The sequence below is a fragment of the Leopardus geoffroyi genome, chromosome B4 (assembly GCF_018350155.1).
Source record: "Leopardus geoffroyi isolate Oge1 chromosome B4, O.geoffroyi_Oge1_pat1.0, whole genome shotgun sequence".
Classification (NCBI taxonomy): Eukaryota; Metazoa; Chordata; class Mammalia; order Carnivora; family Felidae; genus Leopardus; species Leopardus geoffroyi.
The window spans coordinates 23,151,315-23,178,016 of NC_059341.1; the positions used below are offsets into that span (position 1 = coordinate 23,151,315).

At 36.8% G+C, this 26,702-nt stretch overlaps 1 protein-coding gene across 3 annotated transcripts; it reads right to left on the reverse strand.

The window, feature by feature from the left end:
* Positions 1-536: 536 nt before the first annotated feature.
* On the reverse strand, positions 537-26,677 carry ENKUR (enkurin, TRPC channel interacting protein). Of its 3 annotated transcripts, XM_045462761.1 has the most exons (6): positions 26,075-26,524; positions 19,853-20,142; positions 17,998-18,143; positions 13,274-13,497; positions 10,005-10,151; positions 537-1,791 (listed from the first exon to the last, which is right to left on the reverse strand). In XM_045462761.1, the coding sequence occupies exons 3-6, from the start codon at positions 18,083-18,085 to the stop codon at positions 1,618-1,620; spliced, it is 633 nt and encodes a 210-aa protein (XP_045318717.1). In that variant the 5' UTR covers positions 18,086-18,143; positions 19,853-20,142; positions 26,075-26,524; the 3' UTR covers positions 537-1,617. The 3 variants fall into 3 exon arrangements, with proteins under 3 accessions (XP_045318717.1, XP_045318716.1, XP_045318715.1); XM_045462760.1 differs by lacking the exons at positions 19,853-20,142; positions 26,075-26,524 and adding an exon at positions 26,540-26,677; XM_045462759.1 differs by lacking the exon at positions 19,853-20,142.
* Positions 26,678-26,702: the final 25 nt, after the last annotated feature.

Consider the following 26,702-nt stretch of genomic DNA (forward strand, 5'->3'; position numbering starts at 1 on the left):
GCTGTACTGAGCAGAGCCACTAGACGAAAGGAGACTTGAGTCCCTAACTGACTGCATGAAAACAGAGGACATACCCTCCTCATTAACAGAGGACAATAATGTAAATGAGAAATTTTTATCAGGCAAATAAGATTTGGAGGTAGTTGGTGCAATTAGTGTAACTGACTTAGAAAATGCAAACAGAAATGGTGTGTATCTTTTCTAGGCTTGGCCTGTCCATGAGTCTCCCAACTCTGGATAGAACAGAGCCTACCCACTCCCTAGGTCTGGGTTCTTGAGCAACTGTGTGCCAAAAAATTTCTGCTCATTTATTCACAGCACAGTACTGTTATGTCAGCAAGAAATGAGTTTCTATTATGTTATTATTATACATTTGGGGGTTTATTGTTATAGCTATTAGCTTACCCTAAGAGGCAACCACCCATTCTGGATAATTGCTATCTTTAATTTTAGATCTGCTTGAAGGTGATAAAGAAATAAAGAAATGATGTTCATAAAAAGATATGAAAAAAGCCTAAAGTGAGTTTTCAAAAACATTTGTGTATAACCACTTTATTTAAAGTAAGCTTTTGTACCATGCTCTCAAATTCTGTTTGGGAAAAGTCTCAAAAGGTTGCCATATTTTTTTTTCTATTTTCCATAAGATGAAAATCAGTGTTAGTAGCAGATGTTGTTATTCTCTGATATTTTCTATTTCATATGTATTACTGAATTTCTCTAAAGTTTCATAAAAAAAATCTTTTCCTTTTAGACTTTCCTTATAGCCATAGAGTTGAAGACCGCTCTACTCACATAAATTTATTGCTTAATAAATTAATCTTACAAATAGAAACATTAGAATTCAAAAAATAGATATATAGGACCAAAAAGAAAAAGCAACATCCCATTTCAGTGCAACACATATAATGAATTATGGAGTAAAGCACTTACAGTGAATAGCAAAGTTTTTAAAAGTTGGTATGCTTGGAAGAAAGTTATTCTCTTTGATTATCCTCAGTGATGCATTTTGTAAATTGTGTTCTTGATTTTATGCTGCCTTCTTCATTTTTCTTCCTTGAAATATAAGCCCTTCGGCATATATAGCATTATAGACATTGAAAATATTTGCAGTTGGGAATGGTTGGAAATGACATAGGCTCTCCGAGAATATACACTGCTAAACGTGGGCGGTTCTGAAAAAATATGCCAAGAACACTGGAGAAGCAAGAAAGCATATGCCACTATTTCCAATTCAAAATACTTAAGTTTTTAATGTTGTGTTCTTTGTATCGTGCAGTGTAGAAAAAATCGGAAGTTCCTAGTGCTGGCTTTATTCTTTGGGGCCCAGAAATTAATATTTATGTGAAACAAGTACATAATAATAATGGATTATACTACAAGTTGGAACACGCAACATCAAACTTCATGCTGAGAAAACGTAACGCTGGTAAAAACAGAATTTTCCCTCATGTAAGTAGAATAATTCAATTATCCTTTAAACATTGCCTAAGCATTTCGGTAAACACTATTTTTATTCTCTTTCAGAGTATTTTCCTCTTTGAAAAGCAAAGTTTCATGTTTATGTTTTCCAGCGGGCTTTTTCCTATGTGAAAATGACTCTATTTTAGAAATCTGTTATTACTTATTGGCAATGTAAATAATTCTGTGCTTTTCAATGACACCGATGTCATGTTCCAGCTGCTTCATTTCTTCTTCCAGCTTCTGCTTGCGAATCTTCTTCGGTATGGAATCGATGAACACAGAGAGGGACTGGAACTCCTTATGTACCTCTTCCCAGTTCTTCTTCAGCCCCTGCAAATGTGACGAACACCGTAAATATTAAAGTAGCTGCAAAAATAATGCCAATGGTAAAAAGAAAAAAAGTATACTAGTGAAGAAAAATGCAAATTGATAAAGAAAACAGAGGAAGATAATGTTACAGGATGATAAGTATTTATCAAGTACTTGGCTAAGTAACAAAACATATTATACAGAGGCCAAGTCCTGTCCTCGATTGTGTGTTCAATTCCCAGAGGGAGTATTTATTTGCTCTGTTTTTAATGTTACTGTACTTGTTTTTACCATCAACTATGAGTGTACAGAGTTACAAGTAGTATGAAACTAAACTCATAGCAAATGTTTTGGTAAAAACAATTTAAAAGTGATATCCACCCCCACCCCCACACCTCCTCACCAGGCAAAACATATTTTTGAATAGGAAATTGTTTATTGTAAAAATTTTAGGTTTTTTTTCTTTAACTTTTTTTTAAGCCATTATCTTCATTCATGAAAAGGCTTGATTTGGGCTTGCATGGCATGTTTGCTTATATGTGATTAAATGGAATTGCATAAATGCCAAAACTCAATTTAACAAGAGATGATCTTTTATGTATTTTTTCCATGTATTATAAAGAACTCTTCATATAGTCAAAGGATCTATACTTCCCATTAATGTATACTAGAAATGACTGAGATGTCATTAAATGTAACACGCATGCTAATTCAATAATGTAGTTAATGAGTTAATGCTTTATATTCTCAGTAATCTATGAATTCAAAATTAGGGATCTTTTAGGAGCAATAAAGGTAATTTCATCTCTGCAAAGTCCCTTATGACAGTGCACTAGAGATCTCATTGACAAAATGGGCCAAAACCTCTAATCGAATTCGTGCTCTGAAATTTGAAAAATTAACACTTTCTATTATTCACTATTGATGCACAAATCATTTTATTTACACAAAAACAGTCAAACTGAACATAGAATTTAAAATATTGTCTTGAAAATACAGTCCTTGAAATCCATGGCTATATATTTAGGTTGTGGAAAAGATTAGAAGTGCCTTATAATCACACCTTCATAATAAGCCCTCATAGTACAAATTTAATCTTGTAAAAACTTTTGGCGGATAATAAAATTTCAATGGCTTATTTCTATGCTTAGGTTAAAATGATGATGAGAACTAGAATAGGTTGGCTGGGGGAAAGGGCAACGGATTTTGAACCCTCATTGAGTGAGTCTAGATAAAGGGTTTAAAGAAAAGATAGAGGGAAGATATCCAGGTTAAATTTTAAAAAGAGGGGGATGGGTTAGCATATAGTCCTTAATAGTGTATGAGATGTATTCCAAAAAGATGACCTCAGAATTCTTTTTTCATAGTCTTTTATTATGAAATGAAAAATATGTTTCCACAGTGCTCCACAGGGGTGTCTACTGCAGAGAGGAAATCCATGCATTTATACACTTTCAAATATCAAAGGTTTTTCTAGCTACTTGAGTGATATTTCCACATTACTTGTGGTCACAGCAGCTACACTTTTTCTCTGTAGCCTTTATCTTTTAAAGGATAGTTTGCTTTATCTTCCAGTGTGTACAAAAATGTTTGGATCAAAGTCAACAGCCAGAGATGGGAACTAGATGTACCTCATATTTCATATTATATTGAAATAGCCTCTTTGCTGTTTTTAAAACTTAGTTTTGTTACTGCATCTAAAACATCTTTTATTCATTGCAGTGATTTTTTTTATTAATTTTTCTTTCTTCATTTTTTTTATCATTAATTTGGGGAAAACTTCAACTAGGAAGAAGCAGTCATAAAATAAATAAGTGGCTCCGGTTCCATGTTTCTTTTGTGCCCACAACACCCCCATCCATTCTCCACCTTCTTGTCCTGCTCTGTGATGAGCACCATGGTGTTGTGGGGAGGGAGTCAGGGTTCATTCTTGTGGGCGGGCTCCCCACAATACCTCCAGCTCTTTTGCCCTCCAGCCTCTGGAATCAGCACTGGTGGGAGGAGAGAGAGGTTGGGGCATTTCTTCTTCCTCTCCCTTGACTACCTGGACGCTAGTTCTGGCTCATCTGTCTGTAATTGCAATCCTGATAGGTGGCCCCTTTTCCAGGCTCCAGATCTTATCATGCTCTGGTAACACTTTCTTGCCTCTGCTGTTAAGCCTAGGGTGGTGATGGATTCCCACTTTCCTCAGTCCTGAGGTGCTTTGGTGTTTTTTGTTTGCTCCCTTAGCCCTGCTTCACTTCTGTAAATAGTTTCTTCATAAATTCAGAATCCTGAATCCTGGCTGAAGGTCCCTTGTATTTCCTCTTGGATCTCTTCCTTTTGTTACTTCTTATGCATGTGTGTATGACATAGTGGGGAAACACTGACCTATAAAGTGGTTGATGTAGGTTTTAGTCCCTTTTTAGCTACTCGATAATTTTGTGACCAAGGGCAAATGTAAACCAAACTCTAAGTTCACTGTCAGTAAAGATTGCAGTTGTCTTGCTCACAATAGTACCCCCTGGCCTGGATACAGTGCCTGGAACGTGGTAGGTGTTCAAATGAATGAATAGATAACAAAACTCAATATATTTGCATTTTATATCCTCATCTGTAAAATGAGAAGTGTGGAATCATTAGACTAGATGACCCCTTGCAGGTATAGTGAGACTACTATTTTATGAAGAATGAGCAGAATGTGGCTGACTCAAGAACATACAACTATATGAGCCTAGCTACCCTGTCACTGTAGAAAGTTACAAAATATGTTTTCTGGTACTGAAGACTTTTAAGATTTACTCTTTTAGCAACTTTCAAACGTGTTACACAATATTACTGACTATAGTCATCATGCTGTACATTACATCCTCATACTTATTTATTTTATAATTGGAAATTTGTATCTCTTGATTCCCTTCACCCATTTCACCCACCCCCAACCGCATTACCTTCTGGCAACCACCACTCTTATGAGTTTTGTTTTGTTTTGTTTTTTAGATTCCACATGTAAGTGAAATCATATAGTATGTCTTTTTCTGTGTGATTTATTTCACTTAGCATAACACACACACACACACACACACACACATATGGACAATTAGATTGCTTTTATATCTAGGCTATTGTAAATAATACTGCAGTGAATATAGGGGGGTATATATCTTTTCAACTTAGTGTTTTCAGTTTCTTTGGATAAATACCCAGAAGTGGAATCACTGAATCATTTGATAGTCTTATTTTTAAATTTTGAATAACCTCCGTAATGTTTTCTATAGTAACTGCACCAATTTACATTCCCTCCAACAGGGCATGAGGTTTCCCTTTTCTCTACATCATCATCAACACTTTTCATTGTCTTTTTGGTAATAGTCATTCTGACAGATGTGAGGCAATATTTAATTGTGGTTTTTACTTTGCATTTCCCTGATGATTAGTGATGTCAGGCATCTTTTCATGTACCAGTTGGCCATTTGCATGTCTTCTTTGGGAAAGTATCTATTCAGATCCTCTGCCCATTTTTTCATTGGATTGTTTGGGTTTTAGTTGTTGTTGTTACTGTTGTTGTTGAGTTGTATGAATTCTTTATATATTCTGGATATTGACCTCTTACCAGATATACGATTTGCAAATATCTTCTCCCATTCAGGAGGTTGCCTTTTCATTTTGTTGATGATTTCCCTCCCTGTGCAGGAGCTTTCTAGTTTGATGTAGTCCCAGCTGCTCATTTCTGCTTTTGTTGCCCTTGCCTTTAGAGTCAGATCCAAAAAAATCATTGCCAAGACTGATATCAAGGAAATTACTACCTATATTTTCTTCTAGGAGTTTTATGGCTTCAGGTCTTATGTTCAAATCTTTAATATTTGTTGAGTTAATTTTTCCATATGGTGAAAGATAATGGTCCAGTTTCATTCTTTTGCATGTGGCTGTCCAGTTTTCCCAACACTCTTTTGAAAGAGATTGTCCTTTTTTCATTGTATATCCTTGCCCCCTTTGTCATAAATTAATTGACCATATATGCATGGACTTATTTCTGGGCTCTCTATTCTGTTCCATTGACCTATGTGTCTGTTTTCATGCCCATACCATACTGTTTTTTACTATATCCTAATAATATGGTTTGAAATCAGGGAGTGTGATTCTTCCAACTTTGTTCTTTGAAATTTTGATAGGGATTGCATTGAATCTCTAGATTGCTTTGAGTAATATAGACATTTTAACAATATTAATTCTTTCAATCCATGAGCATGAAATACTTTTCAATTTATTTTGTCTTCTTCAATTTCTTTCATCAGTGTCTTACAAGTTCTCCGTGCAAAGATCTTTCATTTCCTTGGTTAAATTTATTCCTAGGTATTGTATTCTTTTTATTGTGATTGTAAATGGAATTATTTTCTTAATTTCTGTTTCTGAAAGTTTGTTGTTAGTATATAAAAACAAAACAGATCTTGATTTTGTGCTGTGCAACTTTACTAAATTCATTTATTAGTTCTAACAGATTTTTGGCGGAAAAATCATGTCATCCATAATTAGTGGGTTTTACTTCTTTTCCAGTTTGGATGGCTTTTCTTTCTTTTCCCTGCCTAATCGCTCTGTCTAGGACTTCCAATGCTCTGTTGAATGAAAGAGGTGAGAGCATCCTTGTCTTTTCACTGTTCAGCATGTGGTCTTGACACACATGGCCTTTATGATGCTGAAGTACATTCCATCTATACCTACTTCATTGAGAATTTTTATAATTAAATTGATGGTGAATTTTGTCAAATACTTTTTATGCATCTATTGAAATAATCATATGGTTTTTATCCTTCATTTTATTAATATGGTCTATCATGTTGATTGATTTGCAGGTATTGAACCAACTTTTCATCCCTGAAATAAATCTCACTTGATCATGGCAAATGATACTTTTGGTGTATTATTGAAATTGATTTGCTAATATTTTGTTGAGGTTTCTTGCATCTATGTTCAACAGGGATATTGGTCTATGGTTTGTGACTGTGTGTGGTGGTCTTGTCTGGTTTTGGTATCAGGGTAATGCTGGCCTTATAAAATGAATTTGGAAGCATTCCTTCATCTTCGACGTTTTGGAAGAGTTTGAGGAGGATAGATGTTAAATCTTTGAATGTTTGGTAGAATTCACCAGTGAAGCCATCTGGCCCTGGACTTTTATTTGTTGGGAGTTTTCTGATAACTGATTAAATCTACTTACTAGCACTTGGTCTATGAAGATTGTCTACTTCTTCATGATTTAGTCTTTGAAGACTGTATGTTTTTAGGAATTTATCCATTTCTTCTAGGTTGTCCAAAATGTTGGCATAGAACTGTTCATAGTAGTCTTTTATGATCATTTGTATTTCTGTGGCATCAGTTGTAACTTTTTCTCTTTCATTTCTGATTTTATTTAAGTCCTCTTTTTTTTCTTTTTAAAAAAAATTTTTTTAACGTTTATTTATTTTTGAGACAGAAGGTGACAGAGCATGAACGGGGAGGGGCAGAGAGAGAGGGAGACACAGAATCGGAAGCAGGCTCCAGGCTCTGAGCCATCAGCCCAGAGCCCGACGCGGGGCTTGAACTCATAGACTGCGAGATCGTGACCTGAGTTGACGTCGGATGCTTAACCGACTGAGCCACCCAGGCGCCCCAAGTCCTCTTTTTTTTCTTAGTGAATCTAACTAAAGGTTAATTTATCTTTTTAGAGAAACTGTTCTTAATTTAATCGATCTTTTCTAGTCTTTTTAGTTTCTATTTCATTTATTTCTACTCTGATCTTTATTATTTCCTTCCTTCTAGAACTTTGGGTTTATTTTGTTCTTTTTCTAGTTTGTTCTTTTCTAGCTTAGGTATAAAGATAGATGGCTTATTTGAGATTTTAATTGTTATAAAGTTCCCTCTTAGACTGCCATCCCATATATTTTAGTTGTATTTCTATGTTCATTTGTCTGAAAGTATTTTTTATTTCTCCTTTGATTTCTTTATTGATCCATTAGTTGTTCATTAGCATATTATTCAATCTCCATATGTGTGTTATTTTTCTAGTTTTCATCTTGTAATTGATTCTAATTTTATACCATTGTGGTTAGAAAAGATGCTTGATATGATTTCAATCTTCTTAAATTTACTGAAACTTGTTTTATGGCATAAGATATGGTCTATCCTGAAAAATGTTCCATGTGCACTTGAGAAGAATGTATATTCTGGTGCTTTTGGATGGAATGTTCCGTATATATCTGTTAAGTCCATCTGGTCTAATAAGTGTTGTTTAAGGCTAAGGTTTTCCTATTGATTTTCTGTCCAGATGATCTATCTATTGGTGCCTTTTCCTATTGTCCAGCATCAGTTAGATATAAAAACCTGGCTTTCACAAAAGCATATACTTTCTAAAGATGATAGAATCTGAACTACCGAGAGATGGGGTTGGAGAAGGAGAAAGAGAAAGAGAGAAAAAGAAAGAGAGAGAGAGAATGGACCAAAAACCAGTAGTCTTTGTGAAAATGACATGCAAAGTCCCACCTCCCTGTCTTCCAGTCTTCTTGCCTACCTTCTTCCTTTCTTCTTTCCAGCACACCTGTGTTAAACATCTGTGTTTATATTGGGTACTGAGTAAGGTACTCAACAAAGGCTGTCAACAAAGAGACACTGTCCTTGCCTTTAGACCACTTCTGCTGTCTGGAATAGCCTCTTCTTGTGCAGTTGAAGGCCCAGATAAAGACATGTACCTACATACTTCAGTGGATAGATACTCTGTCATGGAACCTAATAAAACTTATGATTTCTACACACACACACACACACACATCTACATATATACATATCACCTCTTATTATATTACAACATTATCTATAGTAGAATTTTATCTCATGCCCTTTTTATCATCCATGAGGCTTAGCATGATACTATATGCAAAGCAGGAATTTAGTAAATGTTTACTTTTATGACATTGATAAAATGTTAAGAATTTATAACAGCATACAAATCCATTTTCAACAGAAGTTAATGTAGGAAAAAATTTTTTAATGTTTTTAAAAGGTCATTAGAAATGGATTTGTAGAAATCTTTCAAAACTAACAAAACAAAGAATAAAGTATTATTTTTATCTCTAGAAGAGATAGCATGACTTTATTTATTTACTTATTTAGTTTAAAATCTTTTTTTTCATGTTTATTTATTTTTGAGAGAGAGAGAGAGAGAGAGAGAGAGAGAGAGAGAGAGCATGAACAGGGGAGGAGCAGAGAGAGAGAGGGAGACACAGAATTCGAAGCAGGCTCCAGGCTCTGAGCTGTCATTACAGAGCCTGACGCGGGTCTCAAACTCACAAACCACAAGATCGTGACCTGAGCCGAAGTCAGACGCTTAACTGACTGACCTACCCAGGTGCCCCAAAGATAGCATGACTTTAGAAGAGAACAATTAGGTGCTTAATAAATAATCTCCTAAGATATGGAGCAACCCTGCTCACATCTCTCAATATTTTAAATGCTTCTTGCACTAAACACATAAGGTCATATAACTTTATGTCTATTGTATTCAAAATAAGGAGAATATATTAAAAACCTCACAGCTGGTTATTTTAAAATTTGGACATTTGGCTTACAGGAAAGAAAAAAAATTTGGTCTAGGAACTGTTTCAATTATTCTAGAGCTCCATCTAGTGAAAAATATCTATTTTATGGATATTATTTTTGAAAAATTCAGGGACATGAGAATGAAAATAAAAATGCTTTTTTGCCTTACTTCTGCATGTTCATTGAAGGAGAAGGTGGGCTTCCTTATGACACTAACTATCCCAGGAAACAACAACAGCTCACAAAATTGTAAACAAAACATTATTCAATAATTCTTATATTACAACTTTTGCTCTCCCCAAAGAACCCAGTGTGCCGCACGTAGTTGTCACCATAACCAAATGAAAGCGTTCTGATTTTAGAGTCAAGGGGCAGGCTTTAAGAATCATCAACAATGAGGGGCGCCTGGGTGGCGCAGTCGGTTAAGCGTCCAACTTCAGCCAGGTCACGATCTCGCGGTCCAGGAGTTCGAGCCCCGCGTCAGGCTCTGGGCTGATGGCTCAGAGCCTGGAGCCTGTTTCTGATTCTGTGTCTCCCTCTCTCTCTGCCCCTCCCCCGTTCATGCTCTGTCTCTCTCTGTCCCAAAAATAAATAAACGTTGAAAAAAAAAAAAGAATCATCGACAATGGACCTTTCTTTCAGAGATGTTCTAAAGTGTTACATATGAATATAAATTACGGGATACTTACCTGAAGAACTGCCTCCCTTTCTTCATCAGAAATCCTTTTCATAGCTGCTTTCCTAAGGTTTTCCTGGATATAGTTATCATATTCTTCTTGGGCTTTCTTTACTTCCTCATTTCGCTTACATATATACTCAGGTGTGACACCGTAATCCTTATAAGGATTTTTCAGAAAAAAAAAAAATCAATATCCTGAATGCAACTTACATATGTATACATACCAACTAGTGATTGGGAGAAAAAGAAATGTTACAGATTTAAAGCCTTTGCTCAGAACATGGAAAATTGACAAAATTCAATTTTATTTTCTCTTTTCTCATTGGGAACTTGTTGATTCTCATCTTTTAAACCCGAGAAGCAGAGCTGCCAACTCTCAGTGGACATGGAGTGTAAGCAAACAATAAAATTTAGTTGGTTTTTAGCTGCTGAAATTGGGGATCGTCTGTCATCAAAGCATAACTTAACCCACCCTGGCTAAAAAAAAAGGGGGTAGAAATCCTAGCTATAAATGTGTTCTGGAAAGTTGCAAAACACTATACAAATAAATTCTAAGACCATAGCATTCTGGTAAATTAGTGCAGTGGTAAACAGTCCAGTTCGTTTCCGGAAACACTTAGGGCAACACCTCATTAAAGCTCAGTACAGGGGCGCCTGGGTGGTGCAGTCGGTTAAGCGTCCGACTTCAGCCAGGTCACGATCTCGCGGTCCGTGAGTTCGAGCCCCGCATCAGGCTCTGGGCTGATGGCTCAGAGCCTGGAGCCTGTTTCCGATTCTGTGTCTCCCTCTCTCTCTGCCCCCCTCCCCCGTTCATGCTCTGTCTCTCTCTGTCCTAAAAATAAATAAACGTTGAAAAAAAAAAAAAAAAAAGCTCAGTACAGATCCTGATGTTCATAATAATGATTCTGAGTCATCACAACATTATTTTTGGCATATTCTGTTTAATAAAGGGAATAAGGTAAGACATTTTAGGAAAAAGAGCTATCTTACAGATGGGTAAAAGCTTCAGTGATCTGAAATGCTCCCATGTGCTGGGTCACTGAGGGCTAATGCATACCATTAATGTTAATAATTAATAATACCCATTCTCTATTGAACTTTTATTAGGTGCCAGATATTGTGTCAAGTGCTTGACAGGTTTTATATCATTTAACCCTCACTACAATCCTGGGATAAATCTAATGACTTCTTAAAGATCACAGAGGGAGAACTGGAAACACTGTCTTACTATTATTGCTGTATACCTCGGTTTGTTTTCACAAATGGTTTCTCATGGCATGAATGGGCATATAACATTTCATTTGGACCTAAAACATGAGGTTCACTCACTTTTTAAAAACTGGCATTGCCCAGGGCGCCTGGGTGGCTCATTCGGTTAAGCGTCTGACTCTTGGTTTCCTCTCAGGTCATGATCTCCTGGTTTGTAAGTTTGGGCCCTGCATTGGGCTCTGTGCTGACAGTGCGGAGCCTGCATGGGATTCTCTCTCTCTCCTCCTCTCTTCCCCTCCCTGCCTCTCTCTCTCTCTCTCAAAATAAATAAATAAACTTTAAAAAATGGCATTTCCCTTCAAAAGACTTACTATCTCACTTATCATTCACAGATTTTTAAAACTGAACTCTGATCAGTGGGAAGTAAGTTGAGAAGTCCTTCATGGGCCCTGAAGGCTTGGCCAGCAACACCATCGGTGCAGAGCATTCACATGGCTTGGTAAACAAGCACAGGTAGATTAACTTCACATTTTTCTGTCTCCATGTGGAATACTCTCAATTTTCCGTTCAGGGAAGAAGATGCATTGAAGTGGACAGCTGGGGCAGAAGGCAGTCAGAAGAGGGACACAAAGTGGTCACTGGTGGCATAACCAGCAAAGGAGAAGGGTTTTAATGTCATCGTGGAGAAATAATGGCTTGGAAATGGCTCTGAAGAGTCAGCCAGTAGACTGAAATTTCTGCTTGTCCACACCCCATGGGACAAGGAATATGAGCAGCCTCCAGGACACAGAAGGAGGAAGTACTCAAAGAAGTCTGACAGAACTTTATGAGCATGTGCTGCCAACCCCTCGATACCTGCTGAGGTCTTCCAGAAGTGTCTTAGCTTATGGAGTGGTAAGAGTTTCTCAGAGAATAGGTGGTGTGCTCTGACGACAGCCTCGAAGTTCCTGTTTCAGCTTTGAACAGGCATTGGATTTATCATGGTAGATCACTGGACTACCTCAGTGCAAGCCCTTCATACAATTTCTTTGCAATTTCTTTTCTATTTTTCCTCTTCCTTCCTTTCTTCCTTCTGTCCTTCCTTTCTTTTTTTTTTTTTTTTTTTTGCCATGACTCATTATTACATATTACTATTCTTTAGGATTGTGCACTCATATTTTCCTGTGTGTTCTAAGCAATGTTGTACTCTGTAAGTATACAAAGTGAAATAGGTTTTGTATAAGGTATTTTTATAAGCTTTTCAAATTTTAAAGGTCTTCTATATTTAAATGAACTCAGGCTCCTATAATTTTCACCAATGAAATTGTATGCCTCTACGATGAGCACCTTTTCAGATAGAGATGAAGGTCCCCAAAGGACTAGATTATTGTATAGTACTTTCAAGGTCTCCTTTACTCCAAGCACATTCAAGCTGAAATTGTACACTGATAGGAGAGATGGCTCTAAAATTATTTTCCTCTTCATTTTTCCTAATTCTGCTACCAAGATCCTGCAGCCTAATGACTAAATCTTAGGACTTTATTTTTTTTTTTAAGTCTATTTACTTATTTTGAGAGAGTGAGAGAAAGAGTACAAGCAGGGGAGGGGCAGAAAGGGAAAGAAAGAATCCCAAGAGAGTTCATGAACTCAGGAGCCATGAGATCATGACCTGAGCCAAAATCGAGAGTCAGATGCTTAGCCAACTGAACCACCCAGGTGTCCCTTAGGACTTTCTGAAAAGCTATTTCTTAGTAATGATTCATAGTAATGACTATGCTTTTCATGAAATTTCTACCTCACTAAAAATTAACATCTTTCAGAGACTGTTAGAATTGGTAAATATATTAATAATTGAAATTAAGGGAACAACCTGAGTTTTCCTCTGCTAGACAACATGGTGTTATTCTTTCCAAATTCTTCATAATTTCATCACATATAATTTGGATCAAGCACAGACTTCAGAGGAATGATAATTGGCAATCTAGATAATTTTCCCAGTGAGAGCACTGTTAGTGATAATATAGATGATCATTATGAACATCATTCTTAAATTATTTGAATTTTAGGTCCAGTAATATATTATAAGGTTACCTTTTTATTGATGTATTTTGGAAATAGTCCTGAAGTTTCAAGATCATGCTTATCTCCAGTTTTTTTGTCAACATAAATTGGTTTAGGCTTCTTAGTCACTCCCAGAATGACATCGGCTGCATTTGTGTTTATAAAATTTTTTTCGCTTCGTATTCCCATGACTGGATGATCAGTTCTCAGTGGCACAGGAGGCTTTCTGGGCTCATTCCGATCAAACTTTTTTTCTGTTAAATATAACATACCCTTGTTAATATTAAATTATAAACATTGCTATTCCATACTGTTTATAATATCTAGATATTTTACCATGAGGATATTAGAGTTTTATTAATAATATATTCAAATATTTTGGGTAAAAAATCAGTAATCATAAATGCAAAATATTAAGTGCAACATAATCAATTAACATGCTGAAGAACAATATACTAACCTAAGGAAAGGATATAAGCCCCCCAAATCATATGCTAGCTAACCCATATATTTTTACTAGTTATTGTGAAAATATTTTCTAATAAAGATGTCAACAACAAATGTTCAGCTTTCTCACTGGAAAAAATTCAAATAAACATTAAAACTCTTTTCTGAATACTACCAATATTGCTAATAATTGCTTATTCAAAGGAAAGTTATTGCAAAATCACCAATACATCAAACTTGATGAAAATCCAAGACTGTATGGATTTTTTTTTCACCAGAACTCTTGTTACTATAAGGTATGAAGATCATGTAATAACTATGTACCCAACATGCAGCTTAACAAAAATTACCAACACAGTTGAACTTTCCTATTCGCTCCTCCCTGATTGCATCTCACTTCCTAAAATTACTACCATACAGAATTCATCTTATTTATTTCTCTCTACCACATTCTCTTCATTAGCAGCAGATGAAATTGGCCATTTTTACACAGCCTCTTCAACTTGACCATTCCAACTCATCTATTTTGATACAGCCACATCAAAATGGTTTGTCAGAAAAGAATGTAAAATAATTACAATTTATTTACAAGAACTGAAGGCAACAGACGTCTTGACAAAACCTTATTCAAATCTTAACTCCACACAATTACTAGGTACTTGGGCTTTATTCATTTCTGCACTGTTTGAACTTTTTTTATGAGTTTATGTGACTTGTATTAGCAGGAAAAAAGATATTATTAGAAAGTCTAAGGACTGGATTAACCTCTCATGATGGGCTGAATTGTGTCCCTCCCAATATTCATATGTTGAAGCCCTAACACCAGTACCAGAGGTAAAACCTTTTGGACACAGGGTTTTAAAGAGGTACCTAAGTTAAAATGAGGTCACTCTAGAGTGGGTCCTAACCCAATGTAATGGACGTCCTTAGAAGAGGAAGAAATTTGGACACAGACACACACAGAAGGAAGACCATATGAAAAGAAATGAAAACACAGCCATCTGCAAGCCAAGAACAGAGGCCTCAGAAGAAACCAACTCAGACAACACCCTGATCTTGGACTCTGGCACTCAGAATTGTGACCAAATACATTTCTGTTCAAGCTCCTCAATCTGTGATTCTTCGTTATGGCAGCTCCAGCAAACTAATACTTCTGATATAGTTCTACACACCTAGAAATATTATAAAGGAGCTTTTGGAAAATTTGTTTATTCATGAATTCATGCAACATATTTTTGTTGAGCAAATACCATGTCCCCAGTTAATGATCTGGGAACTGTAGATACAGTAGTAAACAAAAGAGACAAAGTTCTTATGGAGAGAACTCTCATGTTCTGTTCTCATGGAGTTTATAGTGGGGAAAGAAAAATTAAATTTAATATGTAGAATATAATATATATATTTTCTTGAACCATATGTGAAAGTTGTTTACTGTTTCTGATCTACCAAAATAGTATCTTCCTATGTAATACATTACTGAGACGTTGTGAGCATTGTTAGAGATTTCATTTGGAGTTCCTATAAAGCCTGGAGCAGAGAATAAGGACTCGTTGTTACAACCCAAAGAGTTTCTTTCTGCCAGATACACTTAACCAAATCAGATTTGCATAATGTTTGTCTAAAAAATCAGAGGTATCTCTCTAGATGTTCACACTGAAATTATTCATTGGCCAAATTTAATTATGAGTTGAAAGTGCATGCAAATGGCTCCTGTAGCTATAAGGGAATATGTAGTTTTATAAATGTATATAAGAGGTAAACTAAATTCTTAGAACGTGAGGATACAGTTCAGAAAGACTGATAATTCATTCTTAGGTGAGGAAGTAGAGCAAATGACAACCCTTGGTTGGTTATGATTGTCAAGTGGATGGAGCCTAACACTGGCCACCTTCTTTCCCTTAACCTACCTAAACATCATCTTTTCTCTCATCCCAGGAGGAGGGGTTGGCAATGGGGTGAGGCTTGGAAAATGGGATGAGGATGTCTTTTCACAAATTATTTGGCAGTTGGGATAATAAATCTGAAAACCAAATGGTTTGGCTTTTTAACCTTATGTCAAAATGGCAATGTCAACACAGCCTTGTAGTCATGTCAATGTTCTATCAATTGAATTTAGAGGAATGTTCATGTATCTGTTTTCAGTGTGTCTAAAAAATTGCTGGCATCAAAACTATTGTGTTTGAAATGGCAGAATATTCAAAAAGAGACTAGCAGCAGCCTTGGCATGCATATATATATATGCATATATATATATATATATATATATAACCTTTATTTAACTCATTGTATTGAACTCTTGCAACACCCCAGCTTTCTTGATTATTCATAAGGCAGATAAAATTTTGTGTTTGTGTTGTCCTGTTTTAATGGGAGAGATAGACTTCTTCCCTTTTTTCCTTATTTGATGTTTAGGATTTATATAGTTTGGCAGTGTATTGTATAATGTGCTTAACCCTACAGAGGATACATGAGAACCCAACTAATATCATTGACATGAACTAATTTCATTTTACAATTTTCCAGTGTTCACAAGTGGTTGTGAGTCACAAAATACCAAGACTCCTCTTGAGAAAGACACAAAATAGACTTTTGAAGACATGAACTTATGCGTGGATGTTTAGATGTGCTTTTTTCCCTCTTTCCTGATGATGTCCTCATCCTTTGTCATGGCACATGGGTTTTGAAGAGGATTGTGGGATAGCAAATATTGCCATAGGGAGAAATAGTTCCACTTTTGTCAAAAGATCCACCCTAGCTGGACTTCAGATGTTGAATTATTTTCTTGATGCCAGGTGACAAAAAAAGGCTAACTTTTTAAAAGAGAGAGACTAGGGGCGCCTGGGTGGCGCAGTCGGTTAAGCGTCCAACTTCAGCCAGGTCACGATCTCGCGGTCCGGGAGTTCGAGCCCTGCGTCAGGCTCTGGGCTGATGGCTCAGAGCCTGGAGCCTGTATCTGATTCTGTGTCTCCCTCTCTCTCTGCCCCTCCCCCGTTCATGCTCTGTCTCTCTCTGTCCCAAAAATAAGTAAACGTTGAAAAAAAAATTAAAAAAAAAAATAAAAGAGAGAGACTAATTTCTCTCTCCTCTCTATTGTCTTAAAACATCAGGAAAGATACACCCAGGATGGGAAGAAGCTTCTTCCATGCATACGTCCATTTTCCAGATAGCCTTCTTCCTAAAATCTATATGCTCGATGACCATTATTAATTACACAATTTTCAATGCCTAGTACAAAATGACAACATGGGGCACCTTGATCAAACATCAAGAATTTCAAGACAGCAAAAGCAAAGCATTAAACCAAACTCCTCAGCATGTGGCCCTCCCCATGCGAATGCCCGAGAAGCTGGCTCTGTCTACCACTCATTCACAAAGGGTCCTCCATTACACCTGACTTATTTGCTGTCCTAATGGTCTTAGAGATCTGGGAGAGTTAAAGACCATGCCTGACGGGGCGCCTGGGTGGCGCAGTCGGTTAAGCGTCCGACTTCAGCCAGGTCACGATCTCACCATCCATGAGTTCGAGCCCCGTGTCGGGCTCTGGGCTGATGGCTCAGAGCCTGGAGCCTGTTTCCGATTCTGTGTCTCCCTCTCTCTCTGCCCCTCCCCCGTTCATGCTCCTGTCTCTCTCTGTTCCAAAAATGAATAAACGTTGAAAAAAAAAAAATTAAAAAAAAAAAAAAAAAAAAAAAAAGCCCATGCCTGATAGTTGCTTCAGCTGTGATTCTCATCTCTTGCAGGGAAGACCAGACAGGGTTTAGATGCTAGGCCATCTGCTCATTGGGGCTTAGGACTCTTCTTATAATTGTCATTTGTTACTGAAGTCATACGGCTAGGGACTAGGATGGTGAGGCATGTGGTGTTAGCGGTAGGGCTTCATTAAATAGTCCAAGATGTCATTCAGATGTATGCACCATGACAGGGAAAGGCTATTTGGGGTATAACTCAGCATTCTCCACCTTCTTTTTCCACTGAATTCTCTACTTCTACTTTCTCCTAGCCTCTCAGTTTCTGTTAACTATGAGGTAAACCAATCACCTATGAACATTTAATATTCATAGACAGTAAGATAATTCTAGTTAAATTATCTGTTAGCACGTTTTTTCAAGTTTATTTATTTATAGAGAAAGGGCAAGTGGGGGAGGGGCAGAAAGGGAGGGAGGGAGAGAGAATCCCAACCAGGCTCCATTCTGTCAGCATGGAGCCAGGTGTGGGGCTCCAGCTCACAAACCGTGAGATCATGACCTGAGCCACCTAGGCACCCCGCTGTTAGCACTTTTAATATTAAAAAGAGTGATGAAACCTACTGGGTGGTAGAGTTTTTTCCATTGAATGTTTCTTCAGGAAATTCTTTGGAGAAGGTAGTTCAACTTTTGGTGGCCCCATAGTCTTCATTGCAGCTTTACATTTTTGCGTGTTATCTTTAATAGAGGCCTTAAAAATGGATACGTACCTAAAAGTAAAAAAAAAAAAAAATTGTAGCATTTATATTTCTAGTAAAAATTGCTTACAGTTTAAGAAAGGATATACATTTTAATGTATATAAGTCTATATTCATTCAGAGATAGACATAAAACATAATTATCTGAGCCCTGTCTATCAGGTACCCTAGATGGAAGTTTGGCCCTGAGAGGTGCCAGTGTAAAGATTATAGTATTTCCTTGTTATCATGTGAATGTGTGTAGCATCAATGGTGATGTCTCCTCTCCCATTCCTGATATTGGTGAACTGTGTCCTTTCTCTCCCCACTATAAATTCCATGAGAACAGAACATGATCATATCAGGGTGCCTGGGTGGCTCAAGTGGTTAAACATCTGACTCTAGGTTTCAGCTCAGGTCATGATTTCTTGGTTCATGAGATCAAGCCCTGTATCAGATTCTGTGCTGATGGTATGGAGCCTGCTTGGGATTCTCTCTCTCTCTCCCTTTCTCTCTCTCTTCCCCTCTCCTACTTGTGCTCTCTGTCTCTCTTTCTCACTCTCTCACAAATAAATAAAAACATTTGAAAATAAAAATAAATAAAATTATCACATCTTCTTGAACTAACTACTTCATCATTGTAAAGTAATGTTCTTTATCCCCTTTAAAACTCTGTACTCAAAAATCTACTCTATGTCATATTAATAAAACTATTTCAGCACTCCTTTAATTTGTGGCAGCACAGTGTTTTCTGTTCTTTGACTTTTTACTTATTTTGTGACTTTATTTTTAAAGGAGTTTTCTTATGGAAAGCATAGAAACTTTAACCTTTCTAAAAATCTCCTTTATTTGCTGTTCAGACCATTCATATCTGATGTAATTTTAAAAATACATTTGCGGGGGACTGAGTGGCTCAGTCAGTTAATCCTCTGACTCTTGATTTTGGCTTAGGTCATAGTCTCACAGTCGTGAGATTGAGCCTGGAGTCAGGCTCTATGCTGGACGTGGAGCCTGCTTAAGATTTTCTCTCTCCAAGGGTGCCTGGGTGGCTCAGTTGGTGAAGTGTCCAACTTCAGCTCAGGTCATGATTTCACGGTCCGTGAGTTTGAGCTCCATGTCAGGCTTTGAGCTGTCAGCACAGAGCCTGGAGCCTGCTTTGGATTCTGTGTCTCCCTCTGTCTCTGCCCCTCCCCTGCTCACATTCTGTCTCTCTCTCTCTCTCTCTATCAAAAATAAAAATAAGCATTAAAAAATATTTTTAAAGATTTTCTCTTTCCTTTTCCCTCTGCCCCTCCCCCCTCAATAAAAGAAAAAAAGAAAATATAAAAATAAACAAAAAATTTAAAAAGTAAAAATAAAAAATGAATAAAACTCCATCTGTGTTTAAATTTTCCATCTTGCTATTTGTTTTCTACATACCACTTTGTTCATTCTTCTTCTTTTTATTTTGCCTTATTTTTATTTTTTGACTTTATTTTGGTTTATGTAAGTTCTGAAGTTTATAATATACATGTTTAACTTATAGTCTACCTTCAAGTAACATTATACCATTTCATGTAGAGTGTAAAAACCTTAACAAAAGAATACTTGCATTTACCCATCATCCCACCTTTGTCCTAGTGTTGTAATATATTTTACTTCCATGTGCTATAAAACCCATAATTCATTGTGATTTTTCCCCTTAAAAAGCCAACTATATTTTAAAGAAATTTAAACAGAAAAAAATAATTTCTAATATTTACCCATGTATTTGCCATTTCCAGTGTTCTTTATTTCATTATGCAGATCCAAATTTCCAACTTGTATCCTTTCTTGTGCATTAAGGACTTTTTAACATCTGGATTCCATTGTTTCTGATGAGATATTTGCTATCTTCTTTGCATTTAATGTTTCTTTTATCTTTGGCTGTTTTTAAGACTTTTCCCTTTATTACTGGTTTTAAGAAATTTGATTGTAATGTCCCTTGGTATGGTCTTCTTCCCCTCCTCCTTCTCCTTCTTTTTCTTCTTCCTGCTTGGCGTTCATTGTGGTTCTTGGATTTGTGTATTTAGAAATTTCATTAAATTTGTCAAAATTTTGGGCATTACTCAAATATTTTTTCTGTTTACCCATCTCTCTTCTCTTCTTATGTAATTCTAATTATACTTATGTTAGGCTGCTTGATGTTGTCTACAATTCACTGATTCACTGTTTTCCTTTTCAGTTTTTTTTCCTGTTTCATTTTGTATTGTTCTATTACTGTGTCTTCAAAGTCAACAATATTTTCTTCAGTGTTTTATCTACTGTTAATCCCACCTAGTAGACTATTTTCATTTTAGGCATGGTATCCTTTATGTCTAGAAGGGAACTGCTGAGTTTTGTTTAAATTCCTCTTACTTGAGCTTTGGCCTGGAAACTCTCTAGGGAGAATGTTGGGGCAATTGTAGGGTTTGTTTCTCCTTTCTTAGGGGTGACTGCTCTGTGCTGTCTATTGGCCAGTGTATGAAAAACTATTGTTTTACACTTTGTTTTCAGATGTTTTAGTTGTTTAAGGTGAGACAATAAATTTCATCCTTGATTGGGAGCAGAAGTTTAGCTATGCCACTTTTAACAACTTGTATTCTCTCTCTCTTTTTTTAAGGCCTATTTATTTTTGAAAGAGAGAGAGGGTGCAAACAGGGGAGGGATGGAGAGAGGAGCACAGAGGATCTGAAGAAGGCTCTGTGCTGACAGTAGTGAGATTGATGTGGGGATTGAACTCACGAACTGTGAGATCATGACCTCAGCTGAAGTCTGATGCTCAACCGACTGAGGCACCCAGGCACCCACTTGTATTATTTTCTTATGTATGCTGATAAGTTTGCTTGGAAAAACATTAAATTGTTTCTTGCTTTTAGAGGCCTTTCCTCAATCTTGAATTCAATGGTTGGGGATTAATTATGGTCTAAAAAGAATGAGTTTATTAGATACCTTTATAAAATAATGTTCAATCTAAATTTGTGCCTTAAGTTTCCTACAGAAGTTGGAATTGGCAGATATCTCTTGATTAATAAAATAACTTCCCCTGTGGTAAGAAAAGAGTGCATATGCTCTCACTTCTTTTTAATTTGCTATCTTGTGATTCAATACATTATTTTGTCAGCTGAAAGCTACCCATTTGTTATACAAAACAATAAAACAATATATTTTATACTTTATGAATAATTTTTTATTTTTCCAAATTACAAAAATAAAAAATGATGAAACTATCATAATGCTATATACTAATTATATATCAATTTTAAAAATGAATAAAAATCTAGTTTTACTCTATCTCCTCAATCCATTTTCCAAATAAATTTAGTTTTCTATGTTTCAATTTATGTATGAAATATACCTTGTTTTTTAAAACTTAATATAATGTGATTTCTTTCCATATTAGTACATGCAAAGTTTCTTTTCTTTACAAGAGATGAAGAAAAATGTTATTATTGTGGAAGTCTGCAGAGACTGGACAGCTATATTAAAATCTGAATAACAATTTCTTTTTTTAATTTTTTTTTTCAACGTTTATTTATTTTTAGGACAGAGAGAGACAGAGCATGAACGGGGGAGGGGCAGAGAGAGAGGGAGACACAGAATCGGAAACAGGCTCCAGGCTCTGAGCCATCAGCCCAGAGCCCGACGCGGGGCTCGAACTCACGAACCGCGAGATCGTGACCTGGCTGAGTCGGACGCTTAACCCACTGCGCCACCCAGGCGCCCCTGAATAACAATTTCTAACACTAATCATAAAACTCTGAGACCACATATGGCAGCAATGAGAATTTTAACATAAAATTTCATTATTCTATAAACAAGGACTTTGGAATATTCCTGGCTTTCTTTGAATATAAGTTCATTTAAAAGGACTACCGCTTTCCCCAGTTGAATTATTGGATACAAATTGTCAGCAAAGTAGGTAAGAACGTCAGGAGAAAATAAGTATGTTATCTAAGATTTCATAATAGTCAAGACTACTTAGCAAAGTCAGATACATAACTAGACTTTAAACAAAGAGATGTTATAAAAGCCCAGAAAATATAGATACAGTAGTATGGAAAATAAAGAAAATGAAAGATAATCCAAGAAAAATGAAAAGCTGTGAAAATGAAATTCAGACTCCATGTCACAGTTGATGCCAGTGAAAACCAGAAAGCCTTAAAAAAAAACCAAACAGCCAACTAGTGAGTGCTTAGACATTAAATATTCCCACATTAAATAAGCATGCATCCAGAAACTCCATGTTGGTGAATCTGATGTAAATTTTAGAGAGCATCTAAAAACCTGTAGAGAAGCAACGATTAAATGAGCCATTTGGAGTTTCAATTCCCTGAAATGAATATCATTTTTTAAAAAAGATTACTTGACTCATAAATCAGGCAACTACCTTAGACATAATATACACCTTTATGTTAGCAGAGCCTCTTATCCTTACTGATAAGAGAGATATGAATTGATTAATGTATGCACATGGATGACTGACTGAACCCTCCTAACATTGAATGGCTGTCAGCCTAGAAAGAAGTGTCCTTTAGTCTACTAAGCAAAATATTTGCCCTATTCAATGACAGACGGAGATATATAAGACATACTTATTAGATTTACAAATAACACAAAGCTGGGAGGGATGGCTGAGACAGTGTATGAAAGATTTAAAGTGCAAAACTATCTCCGTAGATCAATGATGAGTTTAGATTTTTAAAAAATCAGTTACATTAATTATAGGATGAGAGAGACTGACCTTAGCTATAAGTCATGTGGGCATTTCAATGTGAGGCAATGGTGGGACATGAGTGTCAAAATGCTAATGAATTCATTAATGGAAGTATTGTGCTAAAGATAATGGTTCCATAAACTGTTTGGTACATATCTGGAATATTACCTTAGACTAAAGGGAAAGAGAGAATGGTTGGAGATTTTAAGTAACTGGAGCCATCAACAGAAGGGTGACAAATTTGGTGAACATCTTGGAAACCATCTCATGTGTCATGAGCAATTGAAATTTTGAAAACTGATTCATGGCTTCCCATTGACTTTAACATTGTTAGATCTTAAATCCCAGCTCATTAAGTTCAACTGCAAGAGGATGGCCTTCACCCCACTTTCACTGCACAGATCCATTTTCTAAGTTCTCATTAGTTATCTGCATCTCTCATTGGAATATGGTTTTATTGTTAATCAACATTTTAATGTTTGTATTTTAGTTTCCCAAGGAGACTGTAACCTGTGAGGCATGAGAGATCACAATGCAGTCAGTTGTTGAGAAATCCACCACTTTGTGAAAGCTGGACAGTAATCTTGCTAGTCTTGCAAAGAGCCACAGTGAGCTTTCTTGAAGCTGGGTTTATTTCTTTCTTTTTCTTCCTTCCTTTTCTTCCTTCCTTCCTTCCTTCCTTCCTTCCTTTCCTTTCCTTTCTTCCTTCCTTCCTTCCTTCTTTCTTTCCTTTCCTTTCCTAAACTTTCCTTTCCTTCCTTCCTTCCTTCCTTTCTTTCTTTCTTTCTTTCTTTCTTTCTTTCTTTCTTTTCTTTCTTTTTTTCTTTCTTTCTTCTTTCTTTCTTTCTTTCTTTCTTTCTTTCTTTCTTTCTTTCTTTCTTTCTTTCTTTCTTTCTTTCTTTTTCTTTTTCTTTCCTTCCTGCCTCCCTGCCTCCCTGCCTTTCCTTCCTTCCTTCGAGAGAGAGAGAGACAAAAAGAGCACAAGAGGGGGAGGGGCAGAGAGAAAGGGAGAGAGGGAGAATCCCAAGCAGGCTCCTCACGGTCAGTGTGCAGAGCCCAGCGCAGGGCTGGAACCCACAAAACCGTGAGATAATGACCTGAGCCAAAATCAGGAGTCAGAGGCTTAACTGAGCCACCCAGGTGCCCCTATGTTTCCTTCTTATGATTAATTCTTATCACTGTTGGGAAAATGAATAAAGTTTTACACCATAAGATGGCCACGAGGACTAAAACAAGCTCTGGTCTCTGGCTTAGAAACCCCTCTTCCAGGTTCTTCTTGCCCTGTTTGCCATGCGCGCAACCCCCCTCCCCCCCCCCCCCAAATACGGAGGCAGACAACTATAAATTACGCTTCCTGCTTGCATTCAGGGCTCAGATCTTTGGAGAAATGGTCTACCCTGAGCCCACCGGTGTTAAATAAATCTCCGATCCACCAAGATCTCTGAATGTCGCTTGGTTTTTCCGCCAGTGTTCGAGCCTGGTTCCGTAACACCACTAACAGGGGGATTGGGTCAGGGCAAGTTAGTGTCAGTGTGGTGAGGAGGAATTTGTTAAATGTGTTATTATGCTCTGTTTTTACATATTAGTGGTTTGCCTGTATGGCATCTTTATCAAAGTAAAACCTCCCCAGGTTGTTGCAGACAGTGTAGGATGTTGTGGACAGTCTCACCCTAACAGAGAGTTCTCTGGCACCACAATTGATGCCTTCTATTCCCTTCACCCTAAGTTCCTTTTTCTTACTTATTCCTTCAGAGTCAACCAAGGAGTTTGTGCTATCACTTCCAACATTTCCCAAGAACATTCTCCAAAGGCAATGTTATACACACAAATAGGGGCTCAGTTATTGCTTGTCAAATGAACAGACTAGACTGTTCCTATAAAATTTCTTGAAAAAATTACTTAGATGCAGTAAAGATGCCTCTTTTTAATTTATCAATGAACAGAACACCTATCTAATAAAATAACTTTCAAATTCAGTACTCTCTAGAAAATACAGCCTACCAGTGGGTTTCAGAGAAGAGGAACTTTATCTTGTACAACATACCGGATTTTTTGACCAAAAGTTCATTCAGCAATAGTTAATTTGAACATTCGTCATAAATTCTACAAGTCCATCACATCTTACTTTACATTCCTCTTTCCATTCTCTGCTAGATTCTGAGAAACTAATGGAAAATAATATAGGTACTGCTCTTATTGAAACCAGATTCTTGGGCTTACAATGGAAGGGTTTGCCCACTTGTTGATGTTATATACCCCAAGGAATTACTAGTATAAATGACCATTAGATCTGAAAGGAACCTTAAAGATGATCCGGATCATTTAGTTTGTCTTACAGATAAGAAAATAAATGAAAATTTATTCATGATTCCCAAACCAGTTAGTTGCAGAGTCTTTTTTTTAAGCCCATCGCACTTTCAATGTGGTTTTGACGTGCATCAGGAAAAGAAGAAAGGTAAAGAACAGCAAATATTTCGAATTCTAGGAGGAATAAGATCTTCTGCACTAGTTACCTTCTTTTCTCCCCATAGATTTACATAAGTTCTAAGTTTATACACAGGAGACTAACTGAGATATTTACTTCAGGGTTACCTTTTTGAAATGTGGGGGAACTTAAGGGGTCCTAACACCCATGTAAAATTTTTAACTCAATTATATATATTTTGGGTCTCTACCCATCTATTCTTCTTTCTATCCAACTATCAGATCTGAAAAAGACTTTAGAAACGAATCTATTTTGTCTTACCAGTCAAAAAACTGAGCCTCAGAAACAAACAGGAATGTATATTTGACAACAATCTCAGAAATAACTACTATCCCTTTAGAGCAGTAGTGTAGTCAGAAATAAAATAACGAACCCCTGAAACCAAGCAGGAAGTAACCTAACACAGGACAATAAAACTGTGATTTTCTTTTTTCAGTAACAAGAAATTTCACGCTACTTTGTATGCCACATCATGTACGAAAAATTAAATTACAAAACAATTACATACTATATTAACAGGTGGCTAACATAATAAAATGGCCCTCTCACAGCACTGGACCGTCCTCTCCGTGAATTGTGAGATAGATGTTAAATACCCAGGTTTTGCAGCCACTTCCTTAAAAAGCTGGCATCCAAGTCTACTTCATTAAGACGAAAATATATGTAATTTCTTTTTAAAAGTCGTATGTTGCTTAGTTAATCTTGAAATGGCATCGTTATTCCTTATTCTTGTTTCAAGTGATAATCTTTTGTTTACCCACATACCTAGGAGGCTGGGGAGGCTCCTTCCGGTCACTGGGTATGAGGTTATAAATGCTCTCAGAAAAGCAAGTTGTATCCATGGCCACCAAAATGACTCCTTAAATATGGTCAACTTTTTTCTCACTATACCAGTATGTCTGTCCCTTTCTTCACTGATTCCCGTTTCCTTTCCTACTCTTGACTTCTCACGGAACTAAGGTTTCTCTCTTTCACCTAATTCCCCTTTGACCTGTTAGCAGTCCTCTCTTGGGAAGAAAATAAAATAGCCCTTCTAATTCTCTAGGGGTTGCTTAGCGTTGTTGACGGCGTGGTTACCTGGGAAACAGTTGCTAGGCTACGTGGAAGTAGAAGGCAGCCCTGTAAACTAGGTTTTCTTCCCTCTGCAGTTCTTCTGCTTGAGAAGTTCAATATGGAAACCACTGTTTATATGTGCCTTTGGGAATAATGAGTTGAATGGCGTCCCCTTACTTAAACACACTGCTCGTTTCTGTCTGCATATTTGGAGAGGAAGACACACTCCACTACAGACCGTAGGGAAGCGTAGCTCCTGCGCAGGCGTCACACAATAAGGCTCTCGTGCGCAGGCGCCAATCTCGGCGGCGGTGGGGCGAGCCGCTGAGGCCAGGCTGAC